Consider the following 15,650-nt stretch of genomic DNA (forward strand, 5'->3'; position numbering starts at 1 on the left):
AAACAATATACACATTAATAAAAACACGCACCCATATCATTGAAAGTGTGAACTACTGATAATTTTGCATGGACGTTTACAGATGATACAAATATATCAGAAGAAAGAAGTTCAAGCTTTTTCTCAATATTGTTGGCAACTTAGAAGACGGTACGTATATCTGCATACATGAATTATAGATTGATGATCACAGTCCTATTACCAGAGTTAAAAAGAGACCCATTATTACTCATCTCTCCAGTTGTATTCTTACTAATATTTGTACCATTGTGTTATTGATTATTTATCAAGGTATATATGCTTAGGTCCAGTTTGGCATAGTTTTTAAAGTGTAAAAGTTGTTTAACTTATAAGTTAAGTAGCAAAATGTGTTTGATGAAATTTAAAAAAGTAGCTGATTATTTCAAAAGTTACATCATTAGGTTGCTGCTTATAGAAATTGGTAAAAACCTGCTTTTCATAAGCTAAAAACTATAACTGCTTATGGTTTAAGCTAAACTATCACAAACGGGGGCTTAGCTTGAGTCTGCCTATGCTCAGTGTATTAGATCCATTATATTTAGTTCAAGTTACTACCATGCTAAAACAGCTTGCAGGGTTATGTTAATTAGCCAAATTCAAGCTTCTTCGTATGACCACATAGTGTGGTGTGTTGGTCGAACGACCTAGTCTAAAATTCCCAAGTCTAGCGTTCGAATCCCAACTCTATCCCGTGGCCAGCAGATTTGAGGAACCCTTTGGGTTCGTGCGTCTGCTGTGCAGTGGATTAGTTTGGCTTTCGCCGCAATGTCGGTGTAGGTGTCCTGGCACTGGGATACCACTGCATGGATGTGTGAGTTACTAACAGCTAACTACCTGATAAAAAAAAAATTAAATAAATAAAAAAAGCTTCTTGGTATGACGCCTGACTACTTGTTGCCTTTAAATGGATTTTTGAATATGAGATGAAGTTGAATAGTCTTGTTCTATTTTTTATGTAATTAAGCTGTGAGAATTGAAATCGCATGGAGTTGAAATTTTAATTTCATTATATTGATATGGTTTTTAAAGGCTAAGTCTGCTCATCTAAGGAACAGTTTTTAAGGGACTGTGAGGGATAAGTGAATTTGACGGCTGAAAATAAATGCACGGTTTTAAGTTGTTATAATTTCTATTTTTATACTTAATACATGTAATTGAGATGCATTTATCCCTCATAGTCCCTCAAAATTGTCCCTTAAGTGAGCAAATCTGATAGTTTTTAATCAAGATTAAGTTGATTCTTCTTTATCCCCAAATATGTGAAAATACATAAGCAAAACAAATAAAATCTATAAAAACAACATGGTTAATATCAAAACAATTGGGCTCTTATTCATATACCTAGTACCAAAATTTCATTCCAGCATATTTTACAGAGCTTGATTGACAATATTATAGACCATCAAACACCTGTCGTACTCTTTCACTCTGTATTCCTTCTCGCCAACTGACAAAGGAGGCCATCGCATCTCTTGATTCATGGAGAAATCAATTACATGAACTCACTTCTTACATGAAACCCTTCAACAGTGGCTTGCTTCATTTCAGAACGGTCCCCTTCTCGAGGCGGAGATTGCCAAAAAGGAGGTCAATCGTGAGGTGTTGATGCAGTGGAAGCAGTGGAAGATCTGGGAGAGTTGGGGATCCGGGTTTGGGTCGGGTTGTGGAGAGACTTGAGAATGTATCGGAGGGCGGAGGCAAGAAGATTGAAAACGTAGTCGGAGTCTGAGAGGATGGGAAAAATAAGAACAAGATAGAATGAGAGTAGACTAAGCAGTGAAGGAATAAAAGAACAGTAGAGAGAGAAATAAAATAGAAAAAGAAGAGCTAAGCTTTTGTAGATTATTGGATCCAATAATAATAATGTGTCACAATCTTCTTTAAAGCTTAGGTAGCTCAGCAGAGAGCTTGGCACAGGAGAGGATTTAGATCCTTATGTATATATATAATTTGTTAATTTGTTCCGGCTAAGCATCTATAGTTGAAAATTTATCTAGTTGTTTTTATTTTGGCAGCTTAAGATAGAATCAGCAAGGGCAAATATGATAATGAAATTAAAGCTTTTAATTTGGCCAAGAATAAAATCACCAAAAAAAAAGAATGCGACAATTGGATGAATATAACCTTCTTTTAGGTGATAGTTAGTTCATAGCTATATATGCATACTTTCCTTATTGAGCTTTTCTATTAGAACCTCCAAATTTACTCACTTGACTTCTATGCTTTTTACACCTCTTATCAAATTTTCAAATACTAAATTTACTCACTAAACCTCACTCATATAATTTGCAAACAAATTATTATCTTTAAAATAAAAATTTAGTCATTTCAATGATTTAATCACTCTATAAATCTTAACTAAATATACATTTCTTAATCAAACTTGAGTTTCAAAAATTAATGTCTAATCAATAAGAAAATGCCATGACCTATTATTTTAAAAAAAAAATTTCTACTTTAGCTGTGCAAAAAAAAAATGAAGAAATCATTTTTTTTATTCTCAAAAAAAAAAAAGATTCGTTTTTTAATGTTTATTTTTTTTTTCTATTTTTTGTATCACATGAATAATTATTTTAATTTTAATTTTAATTTTTTTACAAATATAATGGATTGACTTAGATTTAGGTCATAAATTGGATTTATTTTGTTTTGCTTCACTAATATGCGTTCAACATATATATCATATATTTTTATGTCACATAATCTTAATAATATTTTTAATTCTTATTAAATATATATGAATGCTTTAATGAGTATGTAATGAAATTGGAAAATGAAAATAGATAAGAAATACAATCTAATATTATTGAATTGGAAAGTCTACATAAAATAAGTATAATATTTTTTTGGTATAATTATTTTCCTTAATAGTCATTTTATAGTGATTTAGAGGTCCCAATAAAAACTCTCTTCTTATTGCAAAAGAGATAAATCCACGATTTCACAAGATTCTTAAAAATTATCAAGGCTAATCAGTAAGGGCAAATATGATAATAAAATTAAGGCTTTTAATTTGGCCAAGAACAAAATCACCAACAAAGCAGAATATGTAATAATTTGTATGAACATAACCTTCTTTTAGGTGATAATTAGTTCATAGCTATATATGGATACTTTCTTATCGCACCAGAGCTAAATCTAAGGATTCACAACATTCGTAGAAATTATCAAGGATAATCTGGAACTTCATACATGATGGAATGGACAAAATGAATTTGAATTGTTATTAAGGACAAAAAATCATTATTAGGTTAATTGCAATGCCAAAAATGCATCATCAATTGAAGGAAATAAAATCTGGATGCATAATGGAGATGTGCTACTGCGTTATTAATCTCAGTATAAAGCACTCTTCAGTAGCAATGTTTTAGAGCATAAAAAAACAATGGCTAAGCATGGAGCTATCCTATTTTCTTATGTTTTCCCCAGTCTTATACTTACCTTGAACTTCTTCCTGTGCAAAGCCATTGATGAAAACAGAAAGGTCCATATTGTGTACCTGGGTTCACTTCCTGATAATGAGGTGTACTCACCATTGTCTCACCACCTTGGTCTACTTGAAAAAGTTGTCGAGAGCAACTCCGCTACAAATTTCTTGACAAGAAGTTACAAAAGGAGTTTCAATGGATTTGCTGCAAAGCTCACTGACCGCGAAAGGGAAAGGCTTGCTAACATGAAGGAAGTAGTCTCTGTCTTTCCGAACAGAATTCTCCATCCTCATACAACAAGATCTTGGGACTTTATCGGTTTCAATGAGAAAACCAAACGGAATGCTAGTGTTGAGAGTGATACCATTATTGGTGTCATTGACTCTGGAATCTGGCCTGAATCAGAGAGCTTTAAAGATGATGGTTTTGGTCCTCCTCCCAAGAAGTGGAAAGGTGCTTGTGAAGGTGGCAAAAATTTCACTTGCAACAAGAAGCTGATTGGAGCTCGGTTTTATGCTCCGTACTTAAAGGATGCAAGGGATCAAATAGGCCATGGAACCCACACAGCCTCAACTGCAGCAGGAAACGTTGTAAAGGATGTGAGCTTTTACGGACTGGCACAAGGTACTGCAAGAGGAGGGGTTCCCTCAGCCAGAATTGCTGCGTATAAAGTCTGTGATGCTTTTGGGTGTCCTACAGAGAATATCTTGGCTGCTTTTGACGATGCTATTGCCGATGGAGTTGATATCATTACAATTTCAATAGGAAATGTGCAAGCAGCTTTATTACAGCATGATCCTATTGCTATTGGTGCTTTTCATGCAATGACAAAGGGGATACTTACATCAAATTCTGCAGGCAACACTGGTCCTGATGATTCAAGTGTTGTAAGTGTAGCACCATGGATACTTGCAGTTGCAGCAAGTAGTACTGATCGTAGAATCATTGACAACGTTGTTCTAGAAAATGGGACGACATTGGTTGGGGCTACAGTGAACACTTTCACATTAAATGGGAGAAGTTTTCCATTGATATATGGAAAAGATGCTTCAAGTCAATGCTCCGAGTCCAAAGCTGAGAGTTGTACAGAAGGCTGCTTAGACAGTGATTTAGTTAAGGGAAAGGTTGTGTTATGTGATGAGCCTTTCGGAGTTTATGAAGCCAATAGTTCTGGAGCAGTAGGCTCGATTCTGAGATTTGATTGGGATGATGTTTCTCCAATTGTACCCTTTCCTGCAACAGGTTTCACCTACGAAGAGCATAGTCTGATCAAGTTGTACATGAACTCCACGAAAGATGCTCGAGTAAACATATTAAAAAGTGAAGTCAAAAGGGATACCACTGCACCTGTTGTTGCTTCCTTCTCTTCACGTGGACCAAATTCAATTCTACCAGAAATTATCAAGCCAGATATAAGCGCCCCAGGTGTAACTATTTTGGCTGCCTTTTCACCTGCTGGTGTACTTACAAGGAGTCTTGAAGACACAAGGCATGTAAATTATAGTATATTATCTGGAACCTCCATGTCCTGCCCTCACGCGGCCGGTGCTGCTGCATATGTTAAAGAATTCCATCCTGATTGGTCTCCAGCAGCCATCAAATCATCTCTTATGACTACAGCTATTCCTATGAATGTTACTGACAATAGCAGAGCCGCTGGTGAATTTGCATATGGATCCGGACATATCAATCCTGTTAAAGCTATAGACCCAGGGCTTGTGTATGAAGCTTCTAAGGAAGACTACATCAAGTTGCTCTGCTTGGTCTTAAACCAGACCGATGTTAGACTTATATCAGGAGATAACAACACTTGCTCTACAGGCCCCGACAAAGGATCTTTACAAGATCACAATTACCCTTCACTAGCAGCCGTTGTCGTACCAAACAAATCCTTTTCGTTAAATTTTCACAGAACAGTGAAGAATGTTGGCCTTGCAAACTCCACTTACAATGCTACAGTATTCGCCAACTCTACTGAAGTTGACATCAAAGTGGTGCCTCAAGTTCTTTCCTTCAAGTCATTGGAAGAGGAGAAGACCTTTAATGTGACCGTTGCTGGAAAAGGTTTGTCCAATGAAGCACAATCACATGTGTCTGCATCGTTGGTGTGGTCTGATGGAATTCATAGCGTTAGAAGTCCAATTGTTATCTACAAAAAACTATAAATCCTAACATTACTGCAAAATAAAATAAAAATTCTGTAGGTGCTTGACACACAAATGAGTTAAGTCGTTGTAATAAAACAAATGCTAATCCATGTCTTTTTTTTTTTTTTTTTTTTTTTTTTTTATAGTCTTGGGGGGAATTTCATTTTATTTCAAAGTATCACATGATTATCATTGTTTATCAAACCAAAACGGTAAATAACATTCTAAAAGCAATGTACTGACAAACTAAAATCACATGTGCTGTTGTACACTTGTACACTCCAATCCAATGCAAAGAGTAAATTTAGAAAAATCCTTTTTTCATTTTTTTTTTCAACTAGTGAAAATTCTCAACCAGATATAGATGTCATCACCCAATCTGGGAAAACCCAGATTCATTGCATTCCGAGACAATACATCTCTTGTACGTCTCCTACTAAACACCAAATTTCAATCTTCCAGATTTCCACACTTTGCATGCATAGTGAAAAGAACACTTCCAATTGGAAATTCAGGACTAGCTGAATCCATAAAATGGTACATGCATAGATTTGCTTTCGTTGTACAAAACCACATAGGATTGAAAATGCTACTGGGAGACTGGCCATAGGAAGTTCATTGTTGTTTCCATTTTGTGCATACCCTCCGACCATAAAGCTCCAAAGAACAATACCAGCCAGATTCTTTTATATAATCAAACCCCTTCCAAGCATCACTAACGCTACTACATTTGATGTACATGCATGTCAACCAAAGCTGATATTACATATAATTGGAATTCGAATCGTTCACACCAAAGCTGACATTATATAAGATCTCTATTATTCAGGCACCGGCAAAGGGAAATCAAAATTTGGGACGTGCAAACATATATGCTATAGATAAATTTACAGTAAATGTTAGTATGTGACTATAATAATTGAGGCAAATAACCAAAAGATTTTGCTCACCCTTTCAATGAGAATCAAGGTTCTTCCTCTATTCTAGATTGTAACTGTTGTTGGAATGTAGAGATCTTGTCTGCTTTAACAGCCATGATTAATCCCGTTAGCTGATAGTTTCTTAGCTGTAGAATTAACAATGAAAACACAAGAAATTGTTAGACTGTCAAAGGTAATGAAATCACTATAAATAGAATAGCATAAAAGCTCTAAAAGATAACACTAGTCATGTGGAACTTTTGGTGTAACTTGGTATTCCCATGATCTTGAGAAAGTGTCCCGGTAAAAACTATTACCGGGACAGTTGGAGTAACTTCGAAATCTGGTTTTGTGGATCCTCTGGACGAATCAGAAGAAATTAAAAGTTTTCCGTCCTGTATTTCTTTAAATTAAGATGACTAATCAGAGCCTATTGGATTAGAGATAGATCCTGAGAAGTCAAGAAAAGTAGCCAACATTACTACTTGCCTCATAAGGTGCAATCTGCAGAGTGTGCAAAGAAAATTCAAAGGACCAGGAGCTCAGCTAAAATACATTTGAAAATACAATAGTGAATGATGTGAGAGACATGAAATAATATTTAAATATTACATTATCAATTAAAGTACCTTGTGAGAAATTTTAACATTCTTCTTCCTTTTCTGGTCGGCATATTTGTGCTGTATTTTTGCATCAAGAACAAAATAAATGGGAAGGCAGAGAGAGAAAGAGAGTATGAGAGGGAGAGTTCACTGAGCAGAGAAATGATTGAATGGCTTACCTTGTAAAATATACTGACAATTATATAAAATTTTCAAACGAAAGGAATTCTTGAGCTCCTCTGTTGGCTGCGACAAGTGAAACAACATATATAAATCAAGTAGAGTAATTCCTTTTCACAAGATTTGAAGATAGACAAGCTGATAATCCGAATAATAAGTCTTATGATTCTAACCTCATCTTTTGTAGCCTAAGAGACTTCCTTAAAAAGGCCATCATAAAGAGTTGGCAAGAGCTGTGGTGGCTGAGGAGGTAAATTTGTCACACGTTGAGAGACCAGGAGACCAACACTTCGCACTTCCTTTCCCAATAGTGTTCTCAGTCCTTCTCCTCACATACTTTCAGGAGAAACTCCTTAATCTCCGTCATACATTTATAGTCCTGATAAGAACGAAATAAGTTCCATCAAGAGTCTTATGTAAAGCCAATAACATGCCAACCTACCCGTATAAAGCAGAAATATGTGACTGTGAATAACTGGAACGCAAAAGTATAGGTTACTTGCCTTATATCTGCCCAAGTTAAGAGCGGTAACAAGAGCAAAAATTCCATTTTCTTCATCATCCTCTATTTTAACAACAGACCCTACAGTGGTCTGTTCCAATATTAAGTCTACGAAACCACTCAAATCCCACTCTTTATCATCAAGGTAGGTCTGCAGCAAGGTCTTCACTCCATGAAAGTCATTGCCTTTTGGATCAAAGAATGAAAAATCTACTCGAACATTTGCCTACAAAGATAAGAACCAAAATCACACAAAAATCCAAGTATAATTGGTATGAATGAAGACATACCAAGTACCATTGACATTCAGCCATTCCGACACAAATCTGTAATTATAAGAGATTGATAGGTACCCCTAGAAGTATTTACTTACACCTAACCCTTCTTCTTCAGAAGATTCCAACAGTTCATTCTTGGCTTTCAAACTATTCTTTACCAATTTATTACCTGAAAAGCAGGCGAGCTAGAGAGCCTTCATGTATATTCAATCCAAAGAACTTAACAGATAGTAAGAATAATGATAAGGCGAGACTTGTATTAATAAAATGGTTTATTAAACTGATGATCATGCCTACGGAGTTTGGTGGTGATTTTTGATGGACTTGTGCAGTGTGCATTTGATGGTTGACAGTAGAGACAGAGGCAATCCTAGCAGCTTGACGAGAAAATTGGGAAAAGGTAACTGGACAATGATTTCATCAGTCCACTATGCCTCGTAGGCCTACAGGGCATCTTCACTATCTAATGCTACTAAATCCCTGTGCAAGTTCATTGAGATTGACTGTCAAGTCGGCATATAATTAAGGAATTCCAACTAAAAAGAGTGTGAGACAGTAAAGCATACACCAGACATATGATCACTTACCAGAATATAAGCACCGAAACATTTTTACTCAATACAATAACACTAAAAACTAATTCTGAGCATGCTTTGAGAATACATAAGAACATCAACAGGTCGAAAGATGCATGATCTTCCACCATGCTAAGGCAACCATTTGAAACTCATTCTATTCAATTCCAAAGAAAACTCAGTAACAGGTGCAATAAGCGTAAGGAACTGCATAGTGATTTGGAACAGAAAGGATCTTACTAGTCACTAGTCAGTAAGGGCAGCTGTTATCATTCTACATACGATTACATATCAATATTATGTGCATAGGTAAATTAGATGGGTTATGAGGATTCCAATATCATTATTGAGTGTTTATCTCTCCTGATTGTGGAGTCCAGCTGACAATTTATTGGCTTCCAATTTTCATCATATAGTTTTATAAAGGACTACGATGAAAGGCATTAGATTTATATTGAAGGAGACATACCTGACATAATCTTGGATGATTATGATTAAAGGAAATGAGACCCCTCAAGACATTGCAACTGAATTATATCTTTTCCATATTGATAGGATGCTACGGATATCAGCAATATTCTTGGGACAATCTTCCCCTTCCTCTCTTAATTTGGCACTATTTTTTGTGCAAAGCAGTAAAGCACACGCACTAATGATGTGTACCGAAGAAAGAGAGGTGAGATGGCAAGAAATCGAGCTCAGAGTAATACATGATCTTCAATGTTTCAAGTGAATTGAGACGTCCAAATTATCCATTGTCTTAAGATTAAGACAGTAGATCCTGAGATAAGTGAGATTATTGAGTAATTGCCCCTTTCCGGAAATGAATCTAGCAATTCTTCACATCATCAATGCCAAAGTCAAGTGACAATTTTCTGAGAGGGGAGGGTCTTCGGAGAACTTCTTCACATTCTGCAAATTGTTTGCAACAAAGTTTTCTTTAGCAGGTCACATAACTGGTTACTGAGATGAGGGTTCAACAGCTACGAACATTATGAGATGCTGCATTTAAAAAACAGAATGTGAGAGGACATTAGCCATCTTTTCCAAAATGCAGGGTCTAAGCCATAACCTTTAAAAAGATCATAAATTCTTCAATTCCATAACATTTACGAAAGTAAACATACCTTTAGTGGCAGCACTGCATATAGATGTAAACTTGTAATGTCTAGGGAGCTGATATCACACTGGCAACAGAAAGATAAAATCATCAGTGGCAGCTTGACCCTCAAGCAAGAGAATCCGAAAGTTTAAGTAGACACAAGATTAATAAAGATATTAATGATTTTTCTTTTGAGGGGATGAAGATTGAGTAAACTTTATCTTATACTCAATTTCTCAATTTACTATATTGTTCCACATTGTGTCTACAGCTTATAATCTTTCTATGAAAAAGTTGAGGACACACTATTGTGGACTTGAGCACAAGATTTTTTAGAATATTATACACACCCCAATTCTTTGTTACAATGAAAAAATTATGATGCATAGATTGTTATTTTAACTGTTAAAGTTGATGCTGAGTTTCTTATTGACCTTATGCTAGTTAGTTAACTTGAGCTAAGAATTTTTGGGACCAGAGATTGGGATATTGGTCATTTCTAGTTGAGGCCTATCTTCCTTTGGAGAAAATGACAGTCCATGGAAACAATGCTGTTAGCATGAAAAGGAAGAAAAAGATTAAAAGACACTTATAATGGCATTTAAACTTTGTACCTTGAGATTATATCTCGAGGCAATATTTGAGGTTTGAAGTACATATCGAAGGAGAAATACCTGCCAGGACAATCGGATGATTACGGTTACTAGAAAATGCGGCCCCTCTCTCGAGACATGGCATGTCATATCGTATGCCAATCAATCAATATCATAGAGATGTGAACAATCTTGGGCCAATCTTCACCTGTCTCTCTTTGGCACCGTTTTTCAAGCAAAGGACATCCATGGATAAATAGTTGAGTAAGAGACGAGGGTAACCCACAATCTGGCAAGCACCGGAGCGAAGAGCAGTCGCTAATCTCCAAGCTTCGAAGAGAGTTGAGATGGCCAAACCATTTGGCGCCGTCGATGGCCTCACACTTGAGACGGTGGATCAGGAGGTAATCGAGAGTGCTGGGCAACAGGCCCTCCGAAAACCAATCTACCTTTTCACATTCTTCGTCGCAGTCGAAGTCAAGTCTCAGGTCTTCAAGATAGGTCAGTCTTCGGAGAACTTTGTTCATATTCTGCATACTCTTTGCATTCAGTTTTTTACATTCCATGATGATAAGTGATTTTAACTTTGACGGGAATCCCGCTTCCGGAAAACATTCCAGTTCTGGGCAATCCCATAAACACAAAGACACAAGAGATGGGAGAAGGGTCTCCATTTGTTCCGGCAACGAACCCAATTTCTCACATCGTCTGATTTCTATTTCCGTCAAGTTGGGTGCGTGTAACCCTCCAGCTGGAAAAGCTACAATATTTGAGCACGACTGTAATCGCAACTGGTTCAGGGATAATTTAGAGTCCCGTGACCTGGTGACTAGGGATAGGTTAGTCCTGATCAAGTCGACCTCTTTTAGCATCGGGAAGCTGTCTAACGCTAATCTCCCGGAAAGATTAGGACAGTCTGATACATCAAGGTAAATAAGACTAGGAAAAACCCCACCTTCATCCTCCTCACCTCCAACATGACACCATTCTTGCCACCCGCTCATATCATAGAATCTCAATGATTGTAGAGAGCTAAATGGTTTGTTTGCACTAGTTTTGTCACCATAATAAAACTCGGAACCAATGGACAGCACTCCATGTAACCCAGAAATATCAAGCTCTCTGAGGCAAGGTAGCTGTCCCAATGGTGGCAAGGAGACACAATTCACACAATCAACAAGCTCAAGATAAACTAGAGCTTTTCTTGGTAGCAAGGAAGTATAATATCCTGACCAACCTGGAAAGAATCTGCCTCCATAATCTCTAACTGTAAGCCTTTCTAGGTTTGGGTGAGGTTGGAGCTTCTCAAGCACTTCTATATCGTCTACAGTATTATTGCCTAGTTCACTAACATGCCTTCCTCCCCAATTCAAAACTAGAACACTAAGAAACTTCTTGTCCCTCAGAATGTGGGCCTCCAAAGCGCTGCCATGCACGACATCACCAAGCCCTGAAATACAAAGTCCTCTGCGCAAATTTTGAAGCTTCTTCAACTCTAGCAAATTATCCCTTGCAGTGTGCTTGTCTACCACAAATACGGTTAAAATCTGGAGGTCTTTCAAATCGCCCATAAGAGGGGGCATCTTCTTTAACCTTTTTGTAGCAAAAGTATCCAGATGGCTCAAGTTGATCAATCTTCCCAAGTTGGCTGGCAGTTCAGTAAGAGCAGAACAATGTGACAACAACAACACTTGCAAGTTATACAGAGTACAAATTCTATCAGGTAACTTTTTGATTGGTGTCGAAGACAAGTCCAAGTACCTAAGTTGTTTCAAGTTGTTAATTGAATCAGGCAATTCTTCAGTATCGTGCCCTGATAACGTGAGCGCTCTTAAATATTGTAATTTTGACAATAACTCAAGTCCTTTCCCCAACAGTTTCGACCTCTCATAACTTGAACATTGTAATGGTAGAAAGGTGCGCAAACTTTTAGCTTGCTGTAAAGCCTCAAACATCTCTAAGCCATCAGCCTCATCATAATATTCCAGCATATATGAAAAATGACGAGTCTTGCTCAAAATGTTGGCTGAATCACTGCCCTCCCACCTAAAAAAAAATTCTGTGGATACAAAGTTTGCTAAATCATTTATAAGGTCATGCATGGTGAAAGTTTGATGACCCTCTCTTGATGAAAATTGAAAAAAAGACCTTGAGTATAGATCATTGATGTAGTCTTTTCCGGTTTCTTCTGCCATTTTGTTTTTGTTAGGTTGCAATAGATCTACAGCCTTCCACAACAAAACCAATTTTGATGTTTCGAACGCATAGTTCTTGGGAAATATCGAACAATACGCAAAACAACACTTGAGATGTGCAGGCAGATGCTTATAGCTCAACCAAAGAGATGGCAGAATGTCACTCTCCTCCTGTGGCAACTCCCACATCTCACTGTTCAATATACTCTCCCATTCCCCCACGGTTAATTTAGAACATAAGAGACCCCCAAGAGACTTAATAGCCAAAGGAAGACCATTGCACTTTCGAACAATTTGTCTACCGATTTCTTCAAGATGTAAGTATGCACCAACACCTGCATTTTTGAAGGCATGTTTTTCAAATAGCAACCAGCCATCTTCCTCAGACATCGGCCTGAGACGGTGAGCTTCAAGAGTACACACCATGCATGCAACATCTTGATTGCGTGTTGTGACAATAATCTTACTTCCATGTGCTCCAAATTGAAATGGACGCCTTAAAACATCCCATTCAGTGTAATTTTTATTCCACAAGTCATCAAGAACAAGGAAAATCCTTTTCCCCATCAAAGCAGCCTTCAATTTTGACTGAAGCAGATCTAAGTTCATAATGAAGCAAGCATCTGAAGTAACGGACTCATAAATTTGTTGTGAGATCCGAAGGACATCAAATTTTTCAGAAACACATGCCCATGCTTGGAGGTCAAAATGCCGTTTGACTCTGTCATCATTGTATAAAAACTGGGCAAGGGTGGTCTTTCCAATCCCACCCATCCCCACAACAGGAATCACACTTATCTTATTGCCACTCTGATCGTCTGATAGCAACAATTTCATTAGTGTCTCCTTCTCATCATCCCTGCCATACACACCAAACTCTTCGACCAAAGAAGTTGACGGTATTGTTTGTGATGCACTGTATCCAGCACTTGCTTCTATACCCAAGACATCTCTTCTCTGCTCCATAATGGAGTCTAGTCTATTAAGAACTTCCTCTACCCTGGGGCATATTAATGCCAAGTCAAAAACATGAGATGGAGGAGTAGAGATCAGATCTTGTACCTTACTCGTGCTAGTTCCAGATTCAGGTTCCATCTTTCGCCTTAATACTTCTGTCTTGATCTCCTGCAATAGGTCCTCAGTATCATAGACTGCGTCTTTAAGCTCATTGAGCCATGCCATCACTGTTGGGTTGTTCAGTTGCTTCCCCTCGGCGTCATCGAGAACAGGGTTAATAAACAACAACTTCTTCTGTAACACCTCCTGGACTTCGGTCAGGGGCACACGACGACCTAGTTTGTCTTGGATCACTCTAATGATATTTTGGATGAACTTTGATTCGTGCCTACAAAATTGCAATCAAAATGAACATATATTATTCTGGTTAATTAGCTATGGCCAGGTCTATGATTTCAAACAATCAGATATGGGAATATGAAATCAAAAAATTACATAACATGTATATCCAAATCAAGGCTTTAGTTATGATGAATTTACATACCCGTCAGCTTCATTTTCTAAAACCATTCCAGCTAGATCTGCGACTTCTCTAAGTGCTGCCCGCCATCCATTCAACCTCTCCGACGATTGATTTTCTTGGTATTTAGGAACCTTTGCAAGAGCTTCTGCCTGCTTCCTCACTTGAGATGGATCAACGTCGTAGAAGACTGGTAAAACAACATGATCGGAGGTCCTCTTGCGTTCAAGGATCATCACAAGCTCGTCCAGACACCATCTGGAAGAGGTGTAGTCTTTCGAAAACACAATGACAGAACTTTGTGACTGTTGAATGGCTTTCCCAAGCTTTTCCTTGATATTTTCACCTCTTTCGAGTTCAGGGTCATCCCGGAAAGTATGAAATCCGGCGTTGACAAGGGCTGTGTAGAGGTGATCAGTGAAGTTCTTTCGGGTGTCCTCACCTCTAAAACTCAAGAACACATGATAGCTATATGGATGAGGAGAGGTAGTATATTTGGAAAGGGAGGCCTTGTGACCTCGGAACAGAGCCATGGATAAACCAACAAATCAAAATCTCAGAGGTTTGGTTGTTAATCTCTCAGTTGAGTGGGAATTTGATTGTGAAGATAAGATTCGATTCACGCCCGTTCTCTCTGTCGTACTTCTATAGTTGGATGCCCCTCTTTTTCTTTTTCTAGTCAAAGTAATAATGCATGGGGCATAGGGGCAATTGGAAAGTAATAATAGCAGCACGATTCTGAATATCGTACTATTTATTTCTTGAAAATGTTTATTAACTTTTTTTTTTTGGTTACAGAAAATGTTTATTAACTTTTTGTAAAGAGACTCAAGTAAAACCGTACAAGTAACTCTCTTCATTAATTAGCTTTGTAAAATTTGCACTACTGTTCAACAATTATTGGTACCAAATGTGTCAAACTTCTGTTCCATCTTGGAGGTTGGGGCTGTAGCATAATGTTTTAGCATCTGCCTGCAAGAGTTTCTGCGTTCTTCCTCACTTGAGATGGAACAGGAGTATTAGGGAAATTAAAAACTTAAGAAACGCTAACAATTTTATGCTGAAAGACCTCATCATTCCTTGCTTGCCAAATCCGGCGAAAATTACAACCAAAGCAATTTCAGATTTGCATAAAATAGAGCAAGCAAAACCAAACAATTCTTTGAAAGACCCCCTGCTTCCAACCACCATGGCACCATGCCAACAGCATTTCGGAAAGGTGAAAGAAACCAGACCCTTTTTTGCTTTAGGACAAGACCAAAGAGCATGCACTAACAAATCGGAGGGCGAAGTAAATGTGTCGCTTATACACGGTTATAAGCACAAGGCAAACTATTATGAAGAGCGCGCAAAACATATGCCGTTGCTGCTGCCGATAGCTTAAGTCCCAAATATACTTCCAGACCGGATCATGCTGCAAGTGTGAACAACCCTCACCACCTTCAGTCCTTTCCTGCGCTATCCTGTGCCAATCGATAACCACTTTAACAGTATAAAGACCACTCTTAGTACAATGCCAACGGCTAGAGCCTGTCCGGAACCGGGTTCAAAGGCATGCAAAGGTATAGAGAAAATGACCTCCACCTCAAAATTAATTAACTTAAAAGAGAAAACTAAAGGCACGTTGAGT

General features: G+C 37.6%; 2 protein-coding genes across 7 annotated transcripts; one reads left to right on the forward strand and one right to left on the reverse strand.

Annotated features, from left to right (window-relative positions):
* Positions 1–2,792: 2,792 nt before the first annotated feature.
* On the forward strand, positions 2,793–5,700 carry LOC112202252 (subtilisin-like protease SBT4.3). Its single transcript, XM_024343201.2, has one exon. The coding sequence runs from the start codon at positions 3,407–3,409 to the stop codon at positions 5,612–5,614; it is 2,208 nt and encodes a 735-aa protein (XP_024198969.1). The 5' UTR covers positions 2,793–3,406; the 3' UTR covers positions 5,615–5,700.
* Positions 5,701–7,805: 2,105 nt separating this feature from the next.
* LOC112189303 (putative disease resistance RPP13-like protein 1) lies at positions 7,806–14,684 on the reverse strand. 6 transcript variants are annotated; one of them, XM_040512740.1, is made up of 6 exons: positions 14,045–14,684; positions 10,430–13,888; positions 9,781–9,829; positions 9,123–9,565; positions 8,174–8,247; positions 7,806–8,026 (listed from the first exon to the last, which is right to left on the reverse strand). In XM_040512740.1, exons 1-2 carry the CDS (start codon positions 14,551–14,553, stop codon positions 10,495–10,497), a joined length of 3,903 nt encoding a protein of 1,300 aa, XP_040368674.1. In that variant the 5' UTR covers positions 14,554–14,684; the 3' UTR covers positions 7,806–8,026; positions 8,174–8,247; positions 9,123–9,565; positions 9,781–9,829; positions 10,430–10,494. The 6 variants fall into 6 exon arrangements, with proteins under 6 accessions (XP_040368674.1, XP_040368672.1, XP_040368673.1 ...); XM_040512738.1 differs by having other exon boundaries at positions 9,123–9,655; XM_040512739.1 differs by having other exon boundaries at positions 9,781–9,840.
* Positions 14,685–15,650: the final 966 nt, after the last annotated feature.

This window comes from Rosa chinensis, chromosome 1 (assembly GCF_002994745.2).
Source record: "Rosa chinensis cultivar Old Blush chromosome 1, RchiOBHm-V2, whole genome shotgun sequence".
NCBI classification, from domain to species: Eukaryota; Viridiplantae; Streptophyta; class Magnoliopsida; order Rosales; family Rosaceae; genus Rosa; species Rosa chinensis.

Excerpts from the sequence above, each read along its gene's own strand:
- LOC112202252 (XM_024343201.2), top strand. The coding sequence starts at position 3,407 with ATGGCTAAGCATGGAGCTATCCTATTTTCTTATGTTTTCCCCAGTCTT.
- LOC112189303 (XM_040512740.1), bottom strand. The coding sequence starts at position 14,553 with ATGGCTCTGTTCCGAGGTCACAAGGCCTCCCTTTCCAAATATACTACC. Across the intron at positions 13,889-14,044 it reads TTAGAAAATGAAGCTGACGG|GCACGAATCAAAGTTCATCC; the intron begins GTATGTAAATTC and ends GCAATTTTGTAG.